The sequence below is a fragment of the Neolamprologus multifasciatus genome, chromosome 16 (genome assembly GCF_963576455.1).
Source record: "Neolamprologus multifasciatus chromosome 16, fNeoMul1.2, whole genome shotgun sequence".
Taxonomy (NCBI): Eukaryota; Metazoa; Chordata; class Actinopteri; order Cichliformes; family Cichlidae; genus Neolamprologus; species Neolamprologus multifasciatus.
Genome location: NC_140454.1, coordinates 23,336,097 through 23,352,616, shown reverse-complemented (window position 1 = coordinate 23,352,616; position 16,520 = coordinate 23,336,097). Strand labels below are relative to the sequence as shown.

Here is a 16,520-nt window from a genome sequence, read left to right as displayed (position 1 = left end):
AGCAGATGGACTGACCTACTGAAAGAATTCCACATGATTTTATCACTTTTTTAAAACCTGCAGTGACGTGATTGCACTAACAGAAAAGGGGGAAAAAAACTCTTTTTACTTCACGCCCAACTGGAAAGCCAACATATGAGGGTTTTGAATGATGAAAAGAAAAGTTCTGTGGGGAAATAAATCTCAAGATACGAACTAATAAACAATAAAATAATATTTTAAAAAAGAGAGAGAGAGATGGGTATCTTTGTGGTTAAGACGCTATATAACAACAGAAGTGATTTTTACAACTATAGCCTGTGATTACAGGTTATTATCAGCAGGTAATGATAGGCTACCGTAACACTCAGAGTAGAGGGATTATTCGCTGATGTGAGTAACTAACAGCTCTTAAAAACTTCACGTCTTCTGTGGCTTGAAAAGGAAAATATTTATGGGCAAAGCTTCCGACACCTGCAGACAACACAGGCGCTACTGGGCTCAGTAACGGGACTCTCAGTGTGTGTGTGTGTGTGTGTGTGTGCGGGGAGGAGGAGGAGCCCGGGCTGAGATAACAGGCTGCTGCCTCGGCTCTGTTATCTTCCGCTCCCCGCCGTCTGAGCTGCGGATCTCCTCCGGATCTTTACCAGGATTTATTCATTTCCCATTAAAACTTCACTAAACGCCGAAGCGCTCCTCCCATGGTGTCCCCGGGAGACTCTCCGACATTCACTCGACTTCACGGAAACTATCGGCGACCGTTTTGGGGGGTCTTAAAAAAATCATGGAAACGTGGTTTTTGAATCACGTCCTCGGTTTGTCTCTTCTGGTCCTCCATCTGGGTCTGCCGGGGCCCCTCCGGGCTGGGACCCCCAGTAACAACAGCACGAATGCGGCAACTCCACGACTGGATGACTCGGTGACCACGGATGAAATCAGAAGCATGGAAAACAGCGCAACTTCAAATTCATACTCTAGCGAGACTTTAACACCATCACAGAGAAACCTCCTGCTCAGGCACGCTGCAGAAACCCACGCTGCTACTGCTGGAAACTTCGGTAAGAGCTCCGAGTGTGCGGCCTGCAGTGGCAAGTGCTGCACAATGATAGAAAAGATCTCCTTTTCATTTCGGCCTGTCGAAGTGAGGTAACATAAAAGGATCCATAAAAGTTCATTTGAGATCCTCCAACATTAATTTGTAAGTCAGTGGTCTTCTATTATTGACAAGTATGATTTTAAAAGAAAAATGTCTAAACACAAAGTTTCCATTTCGGTTATTTGTGACTGTGTTGTGTATTGTTTTATTTTTGAAAATGAAATAACACGTGCTTAGTCTCATCGTGCATGTGTGCCAGATTTAGCCAGGTGTGCAGTATTCCAGCCATATGCCTCACCATAACTGTCCCAAAGCCTATTTTCTAATCCCATCCTGAAATGGCTCTTGTAGATGTGTTTATGACCATCAAAACCTTTACACACATACAAGTTAGATGCTTTTCCCACTTTAAGAAATGATATTTGGTAAATAGTAAATGGCCTGTATTTGTATAGCGCTTTACTTTGTCCCTATGGACCCCAAAGCACTTTACACTACATTCAGTCATCCACCCATTCAAACACACACTCACACACTTATATTTATATGTATTTTGTGAAATTGTGTTTAGAAAGGCTGCTAGAATTAATTTTCTTAAGCTGCTTTGCCAACGGCAAACTGTATAGAGCTGAAGTAATGTATATCCCTTGACTGGTGTTATAGCGGTTTAAAAAACAAAAACAATTTTACCACATTTACTTTCATTTCAAGTTCCCTGTTGTGTACAACCACTGGTTCAAAACCCAAAGATCTTGAGATTAGTGTTATCAGGAATGAGGCCCTAAAGCTAATAGTTTGGGGCTCATATTCAACTCCTGGAGCTCCTTCAGACCATTACACAAGAACAAGTCTCACCACTGTAGGTAAACAGAGTATTTGCCATGAACTGTGACAGCTTTAAAAATTGACGAGGTTATCAGAACAGATGCATTTGCTCAATGCTTAGTAAACACTGGAGAATCTACTGACGAGGTTATCACTTGTCACATCTTATCTGCATTCGAACTTGACGTAATACTACAGATGCCGGCTTCCTGTTTAGCAGGAGGCGTTGAAAGCCATAACATTTGTTCATCGGCTTATACCCACCTGGACCCGAGCATCCAGGGGTTAAACTGCTGTATGACACTCATTTATACTGCAGTATAAAACGATCATAAACATGCGGTTCGTCTGGACAGGAATGAGAGCATGAGAGCTGAAGCGTGATTCTTTTTGCTTGGCAGAGATGTTACTAATACAGAGGAACCTGCAGTTGAAGTATTTAGAGCATTTGGTGCAAGAGGAGGAGGGAATCCACATCCTAAGCACTCCATGACTACCTTCAGAAGTTTGGATGAAAGAACTGGATTTTGGGTTTGATTTCCTGTGCACAAAGCCAAACATCATCCATCGTACTATAAGAAGAAAAGCATGCCTCATAAAATTCCTGAACTATTGCCATACTGACTCAAAGCAATAAAAGATAGAGAAAGGACTTTAACTTCTGATATTTCTACTTTGCAGAGCCGATAACACTCTTATCCCTTAAATGAAGGGTTTAGGCATAACGCTGCTGTGCTGGAAGAACATTTCTTCTCTACCACAGCTGGTTTAAGCTACACTCCTGCCAGCGGGAAGAAGGAGGGTTTTGATGCAGGGGGATATGTGAAAATAATATTTAATATCACAGCCAGTATCACGCATAATAATGTACCATAAAACATCCAGTAATGGCTGGACCGATGACTACGTCATTTTATTTTGATAGTTTTGCCCTTAAACTTTAACAAACTTTCAACTTTACTACTAGAAATGCAACTTTTGCTTAATTACTATATACACTACTATATATAGTGTACAAAGTAAGAATCAGAAGTTACACACTGTGTAATAAACACTTAAAAGATTTGTCTCCATGGTAACAGGATACCTCAAATGTTGCACTATAGCGCACATGCTTCTTTGAATTTCAGAGTTATTTTTAATCATTATGTTGATAAAATTCTTGATTCTTAAAGTTGCAAACACTTCCATTTTGCAGTATAAATAAAGTTCAGGATTTTCATAGATGCTGCAAAGGAAAGATGAGGCTGAAATGATTCACTTTCCTCACTTAATGTTTATTCAATGACCCTAGCAAGATCATCTTGGCTGCCCTCTTTGGCCTGCATAATGAGTATAAGCCAGTCTATTCAAAGCACTACTGTGGTGTCATCTGAGGGTCTTTAATATGCAAAATGCATTGCATTTGCTTGAATTAATATGCGAGCCATAGAGCTTCTGAAGTGGAACAGATGTTAAAAGACTGCAGTTACAACTGTGTTAACAGTTAAGAGATAGATAGTAGCTGAGGATCTGGGAGTGTCTGTCATTTGCTGCCAACACCACGTTCCTGTCTGAGTTTTGTTGCCCAGACGGTATCCAGAGAGAGAAAATGAAATAATAAGAGAGACACATGCAGAGGAAGTGAGAGGGAAAAATAGAGTCTGGTGGCCCAGTTCTCCCCCTAGACTCCCAGTGGACTGGCTGTTTAGCTGTTGAACCCTCCCTTTCATTGGTTCTGGATGTTGTCTGCTGGTGGCACTGACACTCAAGAGTGGTGTTGTTCCAGTCCAGGACACCAGCCAGATAAGCTGTAAGACAGCACTGCACAAAGATAGGCAAAAAAAGACCTCTCTCACTCTTTATCCCTATCTGTCTCACATTTGATGCTTAAGTACTTCTGATGCTTTAACTCTTCTATCCGTCTTTGGGATTCAAGTTGAGCAACTCTAAGCTTTTCAGAATCAAAACATTCTCAAATAGGGGGGGAAAAGCCTACCAGCTCCCAAAATAGGCAATCCTTTGAGTGTATTTTCTGCAAGGGAAACAAAGGTTTAACCGCTGCCAAGCAGCAGGCAAAGTCAGTGACAAACATGGAAACCCAGTTCAGCCATCATCTTATCAAGCAGTTGGTGCTAAAAATAATTTTAAGCCCCCGTGTGTTGGATGTGTAAATAGATAACTGAATGCTGAAATGTTTGACATGTGTTGAACATGAATTATTTACATGTCGCCAGAGGTGCTGGACAAGCTCAGATTATCTTGGATGTTTGGAAACTGTAACCTTGCAAGAATTATTCAAGCTGGAGACTTTGCTGGATGTCATCCCGCTTGCTCTCTGCTGTTGGTTCCTTTCTATCTCTACTGTCAGCTGTAAAAAGGACATGCCTGTGGAAAAAAGTGTTTAAAACAACAGTCACTACTTTAAAAGTCATTCTCTTCCCCTTTAGTGGTAGTGTTTTGGGAATTTTTATGACTTAACAGTTTTCACACGGACTAAAAAAGACTCTGAATATGAGCACACACCCAGATCCACTGTGACAGCTTTCTGCCAGTTCCTTGTGCTCACTCAGCTTTAGGAAGGAAATGGCTGATTCCCAACAGAGACAGTCCCCACCATATTTAGGACTTCAAGCCATTGTTAGAGCAGACAAGTTGGCTGCCAGTTGTTCTCCACCCAAAATCATTGCCCATGCTGCAAGTGAAATTCTGACAGAATTTTGTCTCTGACTATAGACTGTACAGGCGAGATGGGGATAACACCCTCTGGTGGAGGTAAAGTACAACATATAGGCGAGTACAGCAACACTCTTTTGAGTCTAGTGATAAAGGATGCTGGTATATTTTTTAAAAAAAGATTGCCTTTAAATTTTTAGGTGGCTGCAGCAGTGCAAAGCCAAATTTCATGAAGGTACCAGCTGTATATGGTAGAAAAGGAGAAAGCCAGTGCATATTCATTTCTCAAGAGTTGGCGTATGTGGCACAACAGACTTTATTTTGTCCAGTGACTACCAATAAATCACTACCAGATCATTTAAAACAGGGGTGTCAAACTTATTTTACATGGTGGGCTGCATACAGCCCACAAATTTCAATAGTTATTGGTGAAAAAAGAACTTTTTGTCATTTTATTGTCCTAATTTTAACTCTAATAATTAATTACTTTGTTATTGTATATTGGCCATTGGATAGGTTTTTATCAGTACGAAAAGCTGTAAAACTTGTACAAATACAGTCAAAAGTCCAAGGTTTATGCCAAATTGAAGTCATTCTGGCCCCCAGGCCTTATATTTGATACCCCTGATTTAAAGTAACATTTTAACATGCCTTAACTGGACCTCTTTAATGATAGAAAATCTTTACTCCATACACCTACTTCATAACTGATTCAAAAGTGTAGGATTTTATATTGGTGAATATTTACTAATGTGATTTTTTTTTTCTCTATTCCTAGGCACAGACCAGACACAGTCCATTACAGAAACAAGCAGTGGGTCTATAGAGACTGCAAATCCACTGTCTACTGAGCCACTTACCTCCAACTTTGTAACTGCCACTGAGGCCAGCAGCAGCAGCAACAGCAGTAGCAACAGCAACAGCAGGGACTGGAAGGACAGCAGCAGCAGCAGCAACAGCGAGAGCAACAGCAGGGACTGGAAGGACAGCAGCAGCAGCAGCAGCAGCGAGAGCAACAGCAGGGACTGGAAGGACATGACTTACACAGACAAGACGCCAGGTATCTCTTATGTTGTGTCAGAGGAGGATAGGACCCAGGTGTTTACAGAGGAGGGCCACCTACTCCAAGACAACCCAGACACTACTCTCCAAATGGGGGATGCCACAGCCTCCCACACAGACGTCCTCACCAACAGCACCTACACCACCACCAGCCGAGCTGGGGAGAGGACCTTGCTGTCTGTTACCTCCTCCTCCAGCAACACCACCTCATCTGCCTTTACAGAAGACTCCAACTCCCGTCAGCCTCCTTCCACTTGGGGTATTTCTCCTAAGTCGACAGAGACTGAGAACTACACCCACAGTGCCCCGTCCACAGGGATTACTGGAAGGGACGTGACCGACTCGTTCAAAGGAGTGTTTTCAGAGACTGGGAGCCCAGCAAGTTCCAGTGGAACCCAGAGTATTACTGGACATCCCAATGCCACCGAACAACAGCACACGTCGACATCAGAAGAGCCGTCCGACTCAACGTCGTCTATCAGGGTGACAGAGCCCAGCACTGACCAATCTCAAATGTCATTTTCCTCTACGCCTCCTTTCACCTCACCTGCAGGAGGTCCCACCAATATTTCAGGAACAGAGCAAGGCTTGGGCTCTAGTTCTGGAGCGTCTACAGAGTTTTCAACTGGAGACCACAGTTCTAGCACTCAGAGTGGCACTGAGGGGCTTTCATCGCAGACCAGAGAGGGAAATATCGATTTGGGTCTGACTGCAGTGCCCTCTACTGTCAGTAGTAGTACGTCTGAAACGAATCAGTCTCTGACAGATATGCCACCACTGGGTACTAACGTCTTCCTCACCACCTCAACTGCCACTGTTACAGAAAGGTATGCTAAAAAAAGAAAGAAAGAATATTGATGAATATTAATAATAATTAGAAGTCTGTACCTTTAAAGAAGGTAGAAGCAGAACTTGATTTCATTTGACTTGAGGTTTAATTTTTCTCTTCGTCAGATCGCAGATAACAGAAGAAGACCCTACCATATCAACTGCTTTCAGCACCACCACCAGCACCACAACCTCCACCGAGGCTATTACCACACCTCCTCTAGTTCCAACTTCATCCGCAAGGTTGACTAGCACCGTGACTAGCTCTCCTCTACAGTCCCTTACCAGTGCCACTGTCCTATACAGTTCGTCCTCCACGGTAGCCTCCACTCTGGCAGCGCAACCGACCCAACGTGTGCCACCCAGGCACACGGAGGGCCCCGTGACTGGGATGTCTGACCCCACTAATGTCACCACCCTGCAGATCGAAACAAGCACGGGAACTAGCAGAGACACCATAGCTCACAGCCAGTCCATCACTACAACCTACACCCACAGTACCCCAACCAAGAGTACGGAAGCTCTGCACACCACTAGGAATCAGACAGACAGAGGTCCTACAGAGCTGGTGGTCACAACACCGCCCTCTGATTTTCAGCACACCAGTCCACCACCACCACCTCCAAGTGAGTTAGTCAGCTTCTTTCTCTTCAAATGACGGGACTTATTGTTCAGTTTTCAGAGCAGAAATGTGTGTTTATCGTGTTCTTGTATGAGTTGCTCTTCATATTTGCATGTTTTCTTCTTACTATAACTAATAGAGGATTGTGCAATAACATCCGGTCAACTGGAAGAACATTTACCTCAGCATTACATGATCTTATTACAATATTAGTACTATTGAGAATGAACAACAACAATTAAGCATATCACAGGTTCTAATATTCCCCAAACACTGTGCTTCCTGGTCATGAACGTGACTAATAATCTGAGTAGATGACATTAGCTGATTTCTTGCATGTTGCAATAAAGCAAAAAAGAGTTCAACCTTAATTTATTGACAGATTAATTTACTGAAAAGCAGTCTTTACTTTTCTGTGGGGCAGTTAGAGGATTGCAGCCATCCTAAGCAATAAAATAAAAAGTACCACTGACATAATAATGATGAATACACATAACTTGGACTCTTCTTCACAATGAGATGCTGTTAAACGGATTTGTTCTCTCTTGTCTCAAGAATTTGCTGATGAATTTTCAAGTGATGCACTTGTATGAAATGCTTTTAACGTGCAGCTCCCAGTGAATGGTCTGGTATTCTGCACTGATCTTTCTGTCTGATTGGATGAATTCACTACTTGGAACAAGGAATCTTTTACAGAAGCAGAAAAATATGGAAATTAGTTGTAGAAGTCTCAAAAAAAATCATCTATCAAATATAATAGACTTTGCATAACAGAGATAAAACTGCACATAGGAGGATGGATGACAGGTCAGAGTGAAACCGCATGCCCTAAAAGGTAAAACCGAAGCTTGTTTAAGGATGCTATTTTCCCTGATTAATGCTAACACACCCTCTATCCACTCGTAAATTTTAGGAAACCCCTGTGTGCCTAACCCTTGTAACAATGAAGGGATGTGTATGGGTGATGAACCGGATGAGTTCAGGTGTAGCTGTCAGCAAGGATGGACGGGACGGACCTGCAACAAGGGTGAGCTCTTCTGCTCTTCTACCCAACAGTTTAAAAACAATATTGGTACTATGTGTGTTTTTCCATGTTTTGTCTTTCAAAAAACAAAATGCATGAAATGTTGCATCAACCCCTTTTTAGAGAGTGTGATAAGGGTGTAAAAGTTTGGTGAAATCCTTCCCAAATATAATATTGTTACACCTGTGTGTTTAGATATGGATGAGTGCAAGCAAAAGCAAGAACCCTGCCCCAAAGGCTCCACGTGCGTTAACACGAATGGCTCATTCAGCTGTGAATGCCCGCTGGGCTTTGACCTTGAAGATGGCCGCACATGTAGCCGAGGTAATACCGATGTAAAGAAAAAGGACATTAGAGTTCGTTTTTTTCTCCATTCAAAGTTATTTTCTCAGAGGCCTTTTATGTTTTTTAATTCACACTTTTTTCCCCCCTTAATAGTTAAGACATTTCTCTGCACTATCAGTGCCAACGGATCACTACATAACTCTGATATCCAAAGACAGATCATCAAGCTGGTGAGAGGCAGTTCGCGTCACTGCATATTCTGTGCTTCACTAAGCTTACGTGCATTATATCTTAGCTCCTGTTTTTGTCTTTCCTGCAGTTCAATGTTTCACTCTCTGACTACCCAGGTTACAGGCGCTCAACAGTGACCAAGCAGTACGTTTTTGCATTGAATTTCTGTACATTTTCTGTATTTTTTGATATATATTTAAAATATGCAATTAAAGAAAGTGGTTGTAATTATTGTTAGTAACCTCAGAAAAAAACTAATCTTTCAATTACAATCCTATAAGGTAATGTTTCCAGTGCAAGTCTACTTGTTTCTCAGTTTTTCTTCATTCTACTTCAAAGATCTGCATTTTTGGCATTTCTTCTTCTTCTTCTTTTAATGATGCTAAAACTTAGCTAGTTAAAAGGGATCTCTCTTATCTATTAGAACCTTGTTTTCTTGTTATTTACAACACCAACAAATTCTCCATATTGACCTCAGATCTCCTCCCCATAGAGAGAAGGATGGTGTTAGTGTCATGGTTGCTAACACGTTTTCCATCTCCGCTAATGTGACAACCGCTGAGGTCAACAACAGAATCCAGATGTCTCTCAAAAACTGCAGCTCCGCATTAGCCCACTGCCAGGTGGTCCTGAAATACAAGCTCACTTACCACGGTGAGTGTGATAGCCAGAAATCTCAGTGGAAATCATTAACTATATTTGTTTTAATTGATTAAATCGTTTTTCCAACTGCTCTTATTGTAAACTTTATTTAGGGCAGTCTCATTTCAACCACCAGAGGGCAGAATTTAGCCTTAAAAAAAATATAATGAAATGTGGCGTGATATATTTGTAAAAAGCTTTGCATGTGTATAAGCCAGAAACTTCAAAGCATCATATAACAGCTTCATTTCACAACATGACACTACCGGTAATCGTATAATCATATCACAGGACACTGGTGCTGTGCCTCTAAATGCTAAAATATACTGTACAAGCTCTGCATGTCAAAATTATTCATTTTTCAATGAAACAAAGGGGAACTATTAACAAAAATTGTGTTTTATGATCAGATTTTTATAGCTGAGATTAATTCTGTCCGCACTGTGTTCCAGCGGAGAGTCTTTGTGCGGCTCAGAATACCCAGTGTGATAATGAGCGCTCCAGCTGCACTGACACCAGTGGTATCGCGTACTGCCAGTGCCGTGAGGGATACTACAAACACAATCCTGACGATTTGTCCTGCTTAGGTAAGCTCTTCTTTATTTACATGTTGCCACATGTGTGCATTTTTGTTTGAGTCACCAACCTGAGATAAGTCAAATTAAAAAGTTAAATCAAGGAAATTAATGTCTCAAAATATCTCCAGTTTCCCCTAAAATTTGACTGCTACACGTTATATGAGAATTTGACTGAGGAAGCCAAAAATGAATAAAACAGCACTGGCCAGGCCTTTGAAACCTATTTACCAAACTGTGTTGTTTCAAGTCACTGAATATAATGTCTTGTTTCAGAATGTGGAGATGGCTACAAACTAGAAAATGGCACCTGTGTCCCGTAAGTTTGCTTCCTTTTGTTTCTTGTCAGTACTGTTTTCTGAAAATGTTCAAGGCAACTGAAGGTTCCATTTCTGTATTTCAGATGCATGTTTGGTTTTGGAGGATTCAACTGTGGAAATTGTAAGTGAAGCCCACCAATCGTATTCATCTTAAATAGAATTTCTCATATCTTTAAATGTGCTAAATTTCTTAAGTGTAATTTTGTGTTATTTTTTAACTGTAATAAGAATAATATTTAAGGTGTTTCTATTTGCAATTGCAGTTTACAAGCTGATTGCAGTGGTAGTGTCACCTGCAGGGGGCGCCCTGCTCCTCATCCTTGTCATTGCTCTCATTGTCACTTGCTGCAAGTAAGTTTGCTTTATTGTTAATTCAAGAAAGTAAATGTAATGAATATTGCCCGATAATATTATTTTATATTATAAACCCAATCTGTATGTAAAAGATGGGCTTAATGTGGAAGTGCCATAAAATAACACTCTTTTAATGATTAATAGGAGGCGAGGCCTCCTATTGCAAAAAGTCTGTAGAAGTCAGAAGGTCTTTCTGCTCAATTTATAACCTCAGCAGGTATATTCTTAATGAATTTATGGTGAAATGAAGTCTCATGTTGTTTCAAGTCTTATGTACAACATGATGTTTGCTGGCCCCATTTAGAGTCAGAAAAGCACAAAATTCAGGGAATACTAGATCCACATCTGACTCATGACATCTGAGTTTAAAAAAAAAAGGAAAAATACTTAAGTAGAGACTTCCATCATGGTGGCTACATCCATCTTTTATATACAGGCTATATTTATTAACAAAAAAAAACATCCAGTTTAAATTTTTTCAATGTGGAATCTTTCAGGAAAGACAAAAATGACATCAATAAGATCATCTTTAAAAGTGGAGACTTGCAGATGTCCCCGTACGCAGACTTCCCTAAAAATAACCGGATATCCATGGAGTGGGGGAGAGAGACAATAGAGATGCAAGAGAACGGCAGCACAAAAAACCTGCTACAGATGACTGATATCTACTACTCTGTAAGGGAACATGTCATTTCTCACTTCTCACACGTCTCTGTCTCTTGTTTAAGTTAAGGCTTAGTTTCTCTGTGTGTGTGATTGATGATAAAGTCCTTTTTTTGTTTCCTCTGTTATTTCCCTCAGCCTGCCTTGCGTAACTCAGACCTGGACAGAAATGGCCTGTACCCCTTCCCGGGTCTCCCAGGCTCTCGCCATTCATGCATCTACCCAGCCCAGTGGAACCCATCTTTCATCAGTGATGATTCAAGGAGAAGAGACTACTTCTGAGTGGGCCACTGTGAACACGCAAACTATTAGAAACGTACCATTTTTTTCATACTAACAGTTGGGATTTGTCAGAATGGGTTTTCTGTCACTGTGTGCAAACCCTATTTGCACACTAAATACATGTTTGTGTGTCAGAACATTATAAACGTACACATTTTCTCGAGTAAAATGTGTTTCAGTGTTTTTGCATGGCCCATTCACGTTAACACGTGCATTTTCCACCGTGCTGATGTTGTATTTAATGTGTTTTTCCTGCCTTACATACAACCACCAATACTAATTTGCTCCAGTGTATAGGTCGGTGATCCATTACAGTTAACATCGTGTCTGCCTCTCTTGCTGCCAGAGTTATGCTGTTGCTGGCCGGTAATGCATTGCAGCTTTGCTTGAACAAAATTGCTTAATGATAAATAAAAGCATTCACGATGTTCCCATTGTGCTCACCAGATATGGGGAAAAACGCAATAAAAAAATAATGCAGCATCCTTTGGAGGGATAAACCACAAATAAAATGTAGCAAGCAGACATGCAAAAACACAGATAATGTCGTTTCTGTAAGTGAAAGTTTAACATGTGTGTGCCAATGCTGTGATCTTCTTACGTAAAGTATTGATTCAACATGACAACAGCAAACCACTGAAAGGTGAACAAAGTTTAGCTTCATGCCAGTAGAAACTTAGGAATGACTTTGTAGTCTGTTGCCAACATTTATTTATTCCTTGTATGTCCAAATCAATGACATGTAGCATAACATGTCGTACATACACACTGACTTTAGAGGGATAAACCTGTGGCTTTAAATAAGTATGTGTGTGTGCCTGTGTGTGTGTGTGTATGCGTGTGTATGTTAAAGAATGAAAGTGTGTGAGGAATAATAATCTGTATCGTTACTGTTGTTAAATATTTGAATGTAAAGATGTATCATGATTAGCTATTTCTGTTGTGGATTATTATTTTTATTTGAATGTTTTCTAACTTGATGTTGATTCTGGCGTTTTAGTCAGATGAGCTTATTTAAATAAAAATGTTACAAAGCATTTTCTCTGGGACTCAACTTAATTTCTGTTTCTTATGCTGCCAAAAAGTAATGATCATTGCATCGTTTTAGTACAATATTGTGCCATGAACCAAGAAGAACAAATTAACAATTTAACCTTGAAAGAAATGGGATGATTGGAAATTTAATACTAAAACAGTACATTTAACACTGGCTAGATATTGTCATGCATACCTTCAGTTTTACCTTCAAGTCACTGTCCTGTTATTTGCACTAAACTTTTTGGTGCTTAGACCTTTATCATGTAAAACTCAGAAGTTTACATACACTCATTATGGGCATAGATGTCAGAATACCTTAAGGTGAAGATCTAACAAGGAGAATTGTAGATTTACACAAGTTGGGAAGGTGTCTTGGAGCCATTTCTAAACAACTGTAAATTCTATGATAATCAGTTCAAACAACTGCACATAAATACGAGTGTTTTGAATGTGTCTCCACTTTGCCAAGGTCTGGTAGACTGTCAGCCTCAAACGATTTTCAGGAACCACCAATGCTTAACCCAGCCACGAAATGCTGGAACACCAATGTCACTGTCCGCAGTAAGTGATTTTTCACCATGGACAAAAGGGTGGCGACCAAGAAAGCAACCCTTGCTCCAAAATGGACACTTTCAAATTTGACTGAAACTGCGTCTAAATTCAGATAAAAAGTGAGATTACTGTACTCAGCCCCAAAAATTGTGTCAAACCAGATACCTTGGATGACACGACCTTGGCCCCCCAGTAACAATGTGAGGAATCCTGGAGTTATTTTTGACCAGAATACAGTTCAATGTGCATACTAAACAAATATGTAGGACTGCTTTCTTGCATTTGTGCAATATCTCCAAAATTAGAAACATCCTGAATCCGAGTGATGCTGAAAAATTGGTTCATGCATTTATTACTTCTAAGCTAGACTGCTATGGACCATTATTATCGGGCTGTTCGAAAAGCCTTCAGTTCGTCCAAAATGTGTACAGAAAGGGTACCAAAAAGAGAACATATTTCTCCCAGTTTGGGTTCCAGAGACAAAAATTTGCTCTACTTTTAAGGTTAGACTTAAGACTTTTCTTTTTGCTGAAGCATATAGTTACAGTTGGATCAGGTTACCCTGAATCCCCCCTTAGCTGCAGTAGGCCTAGACTGCTTGGGGGAGTGAGTGTTTCCTCTTAATTCACCTTTTTCTTTCACTATGTGTTTATAAACCACTCTGCATTTATTCATTAGCTATTATTAATTCCTGGCTTTCTTCACAGTGCGTTTTGTTTGTTTGTTTTTTTACTGTCTTTCTCCCATCACCACCAAATGGTAACAGCAGATTGCTGCCCCTCTCTGAGCCTAGTTTCCTCCTGTTAAACTTGGGAGTTTTTCCTTCCCACTGTCGTCAAAGTGCTTGCTCAGAGGGAGTTATTTGATTTTTATCCAGCCTGAATTTTATGTAACTTTAGTTGTTAATTGGATTCTTTTTACATTTTTTAAAAAATTAATTAATTAATTAATTAATTTCAGTAGTCATATTATGTTGTGGACGAAAGGTACAGTGGGGCAAAAAAGTATTTAGTCAGCCACCGATTGTGCAAGTTCCCCCACTTAAAATGATGACAGAGGTCAGTAATTTGCACCAGAGGTACACTTCAACTGTGAGAGACAGAATGTGAAAAAAAAAATCCATGAATTCACATGGTAGGATTTGTAAAGAATTTATTCGTAAATCAGGGTCGAAATTAAGTATTTGGTCAATAACAAAAATACAACTCAATACTTTGTAACATAACCTTTGTTGGCAATAACAGAGGTCAAACGTTTACTATAGGTCTTTACCAGTTTTGCACACACAGTAGCTGGTATTTTGGCCCATTCCTCCTTGCAGATCTTCTCAAGAGCAGTGATGTTTTGGGGCTGTCGCCGAGCAACACGGACTTTCAACTCCCGCCACAGATTTTCTATGGGGTTGAGGTCTGGAGACTGGCTAGGCCACTCCAGGACTTTCAAATGCTTCTTACGGAGCCACTCCTTTGTTGCCCGGGCGGTGTGTTTTGGATCATTGTCATGTTGGAAGACCCAGCCTCGTTTCATCTTCAAAGTTCTCACTGATGGAAGGAGGTTTTGGCTCAAAATCTCACGATACTTGGCCCCATTCATTCTGTCCTTAACACGGATCAGTCGTCCTGTCCCCTTGGCAGAAAAACAGCCCCATAGCATGATGTTTCCACCCCCATGCTTCACAGTAGGTATGGTGTTCGTGGGATGCAACTCAGTATTCTTCTTCCTCCAAACACGACGAGTTGAGTTTATACCAAAAAGTTCTACTTTGGTTTCATCTGACCACATGACATTCTCCCAATCCTCTGCTGTATCATCCATGTGCTCTCTGGCAAACTTCAGACGGGCCTGGACATGCACTGGCTTCAGCAGCGGAACACGTCTGGCACTGCGGGATTTGATTCCCTGCCGTTGTAGTGTGTTACTGATGGTGACCTTTGTTACTTTGGTCCCAGCTCTCTGCAGGTCATTCACCAGGTCCCCCCGTGTGGTTCTGGGATCTTTGCTCACCGTTCTCATGATCATTTTGACCCCACGGGATGAGATCTTGCGTGGAGCCCCAGATCGAGGGAGATTATCAGTGGTCTTGTATGTCTTCCATTTTCTGATGATTGCTCCCACAGTTGATTTTTTCACACCAAGCTGCTTGCCTATTGTAGATTCACTCTTCCCAGTCTGGTGCAGGTCTACAATTCTTTTCCTGGTGTCCTTCGAAAGCTCTTTGGTCTTGGCCATGGCGGAGTTTGGAGTCTGACTGGTTGAGGCTGTGGACAGGTGTCTTTTATACAGATGAGGTCAAACAGGTGCCATTCATACAGGTAACGAGTGGGGGACAGAAAAGCTTCTTACAGAAGACGTTACAGGTCTGTGAGAGCCAGGGATTTTCCTTGTTTGAGGTGACCAAATACTTATTTTCCACCCTGATTTACGAATAAATTCTTTACAAATCCTACCATGTGAATTCATGGATTTTTTTTTCACATTCTGTCTCTCACAGTTGAAGTGTACCTCTGGTGCAAATTACTGACCTCTGTCATCATTTTAAGTGGGGGAACTTGCACAATCGGTGGCTGACTAAATACTTTTTTGCCCCACTGTATGCAAAGTACAGTTACTGGGGGCTCCCTTTAAGCCACTGGATACGACCATAAAAAATGGTGATGGCATAGCTATCCATTGTAACCTGTCTGCATATTCTAATTTGCATACGGTGCAATTTTACCAATACATCTGAATTTAACCTCAAAATCAAAATTTTAGCTGAGAATGTAATTTAGAACATCTTCTAAGAATGTATGAATCTGGTGCTTCTTATGAAGAAGGTCAAAAACAGAGACTGATCTACTGCCTCCACTATGAATGTTTTCATTAAGATCATTTTTCTAATAATGATTAATGGACCTTTTTGCTGTTTTCAGCATTGCAAGAAATGTAACTGGTTTGTTTGCTTTGTATAGATTATAGAGAAAAGATAAAAAAGCTTCTCAGGCTTCAAGTAACAACTTGAGTTTCATAATAGCCTTGATTTTGGTGTTTGCTTGAAGATTTTCTGTTGGCAGTATCAGTTACAACCTCACAATATGTCATGACATTTTTACCACCATCTCTGCGCAAGTTGCAAAGTACTATGTATACCATTGCAGTTTCCATACTTCAGTTGTTTATTCCAGTGGTACTGCCATGCAAACACATAGGGAAAATAGCAGCAAATGGAAAATTCCCTCTCCTTTCAAAGGTCCAGCAGTTAGGTGAGAGTCACTGGCATCGCTAAAGGAGTCCTTTATGTGTTCTGTGCTGTGTGGTCTGCGCATGTTTTTCTTAGCACATACTCATTTCTGGATGTCGTTGACTTACATATAGCTGGGAGCACATTAAACCTAGTAGCTTGTCAGGCTTAAATTGTGAACTTTGTAAACAAACTGCTGTCAATCTTTACTATTTTATATATATATATATTTATATATATATTGTGTGTATATATATATATATATAT

General features: G+C 40.6%; 1 protein-coding gene across 2 annotated transcripts; it reads left to right on the top strand.

The window, feature by feature from the left end:
* The first annotated feature begins 51 nt into the window (after positions 1-51).
* Positions 52-12,480, top strand: heg1 (heart development protein with EGF-like domains 1). Of its 2 annotated transcripts, none has more exons than XM_085135270.1 (14): positions 52-1,037; positions 5,334-6,444; positions 6,572-7,071; positions 7,981-8,094; positions 8,287-8,415; positions 8,530-8,606; positions 8,696-8,751; positions 9,086-9,261; positions 9,702-9,836; positions 10,101-10,143; positions 10,228-10,265; positions 10,408-10,495; positions 10,996-11,173; positions 11,300-12,480. In XM_085135270.1, exons 1-14 carry the CDS (start codon positions 764-766, stop codon positions 11,441-11,443), a joined length of 3,063 nt encoding a protein of 1,020 aa, XP_084991396.1. In that variant the 5' UTR covers positions 52-763; the 3' UTR covers positions 11,444-12,480. The 2 variants fall into 2 exon arrangements, with proteins under 2 accessions (XP_084991396.1, XP_084991398.1); XM_085135272.1 differs by having other exon boundaries at positions 54-1,037; positions 9,101-9,261.
* Positions 12,481-16,520: the final 4,040 nt, after the last annotated feature.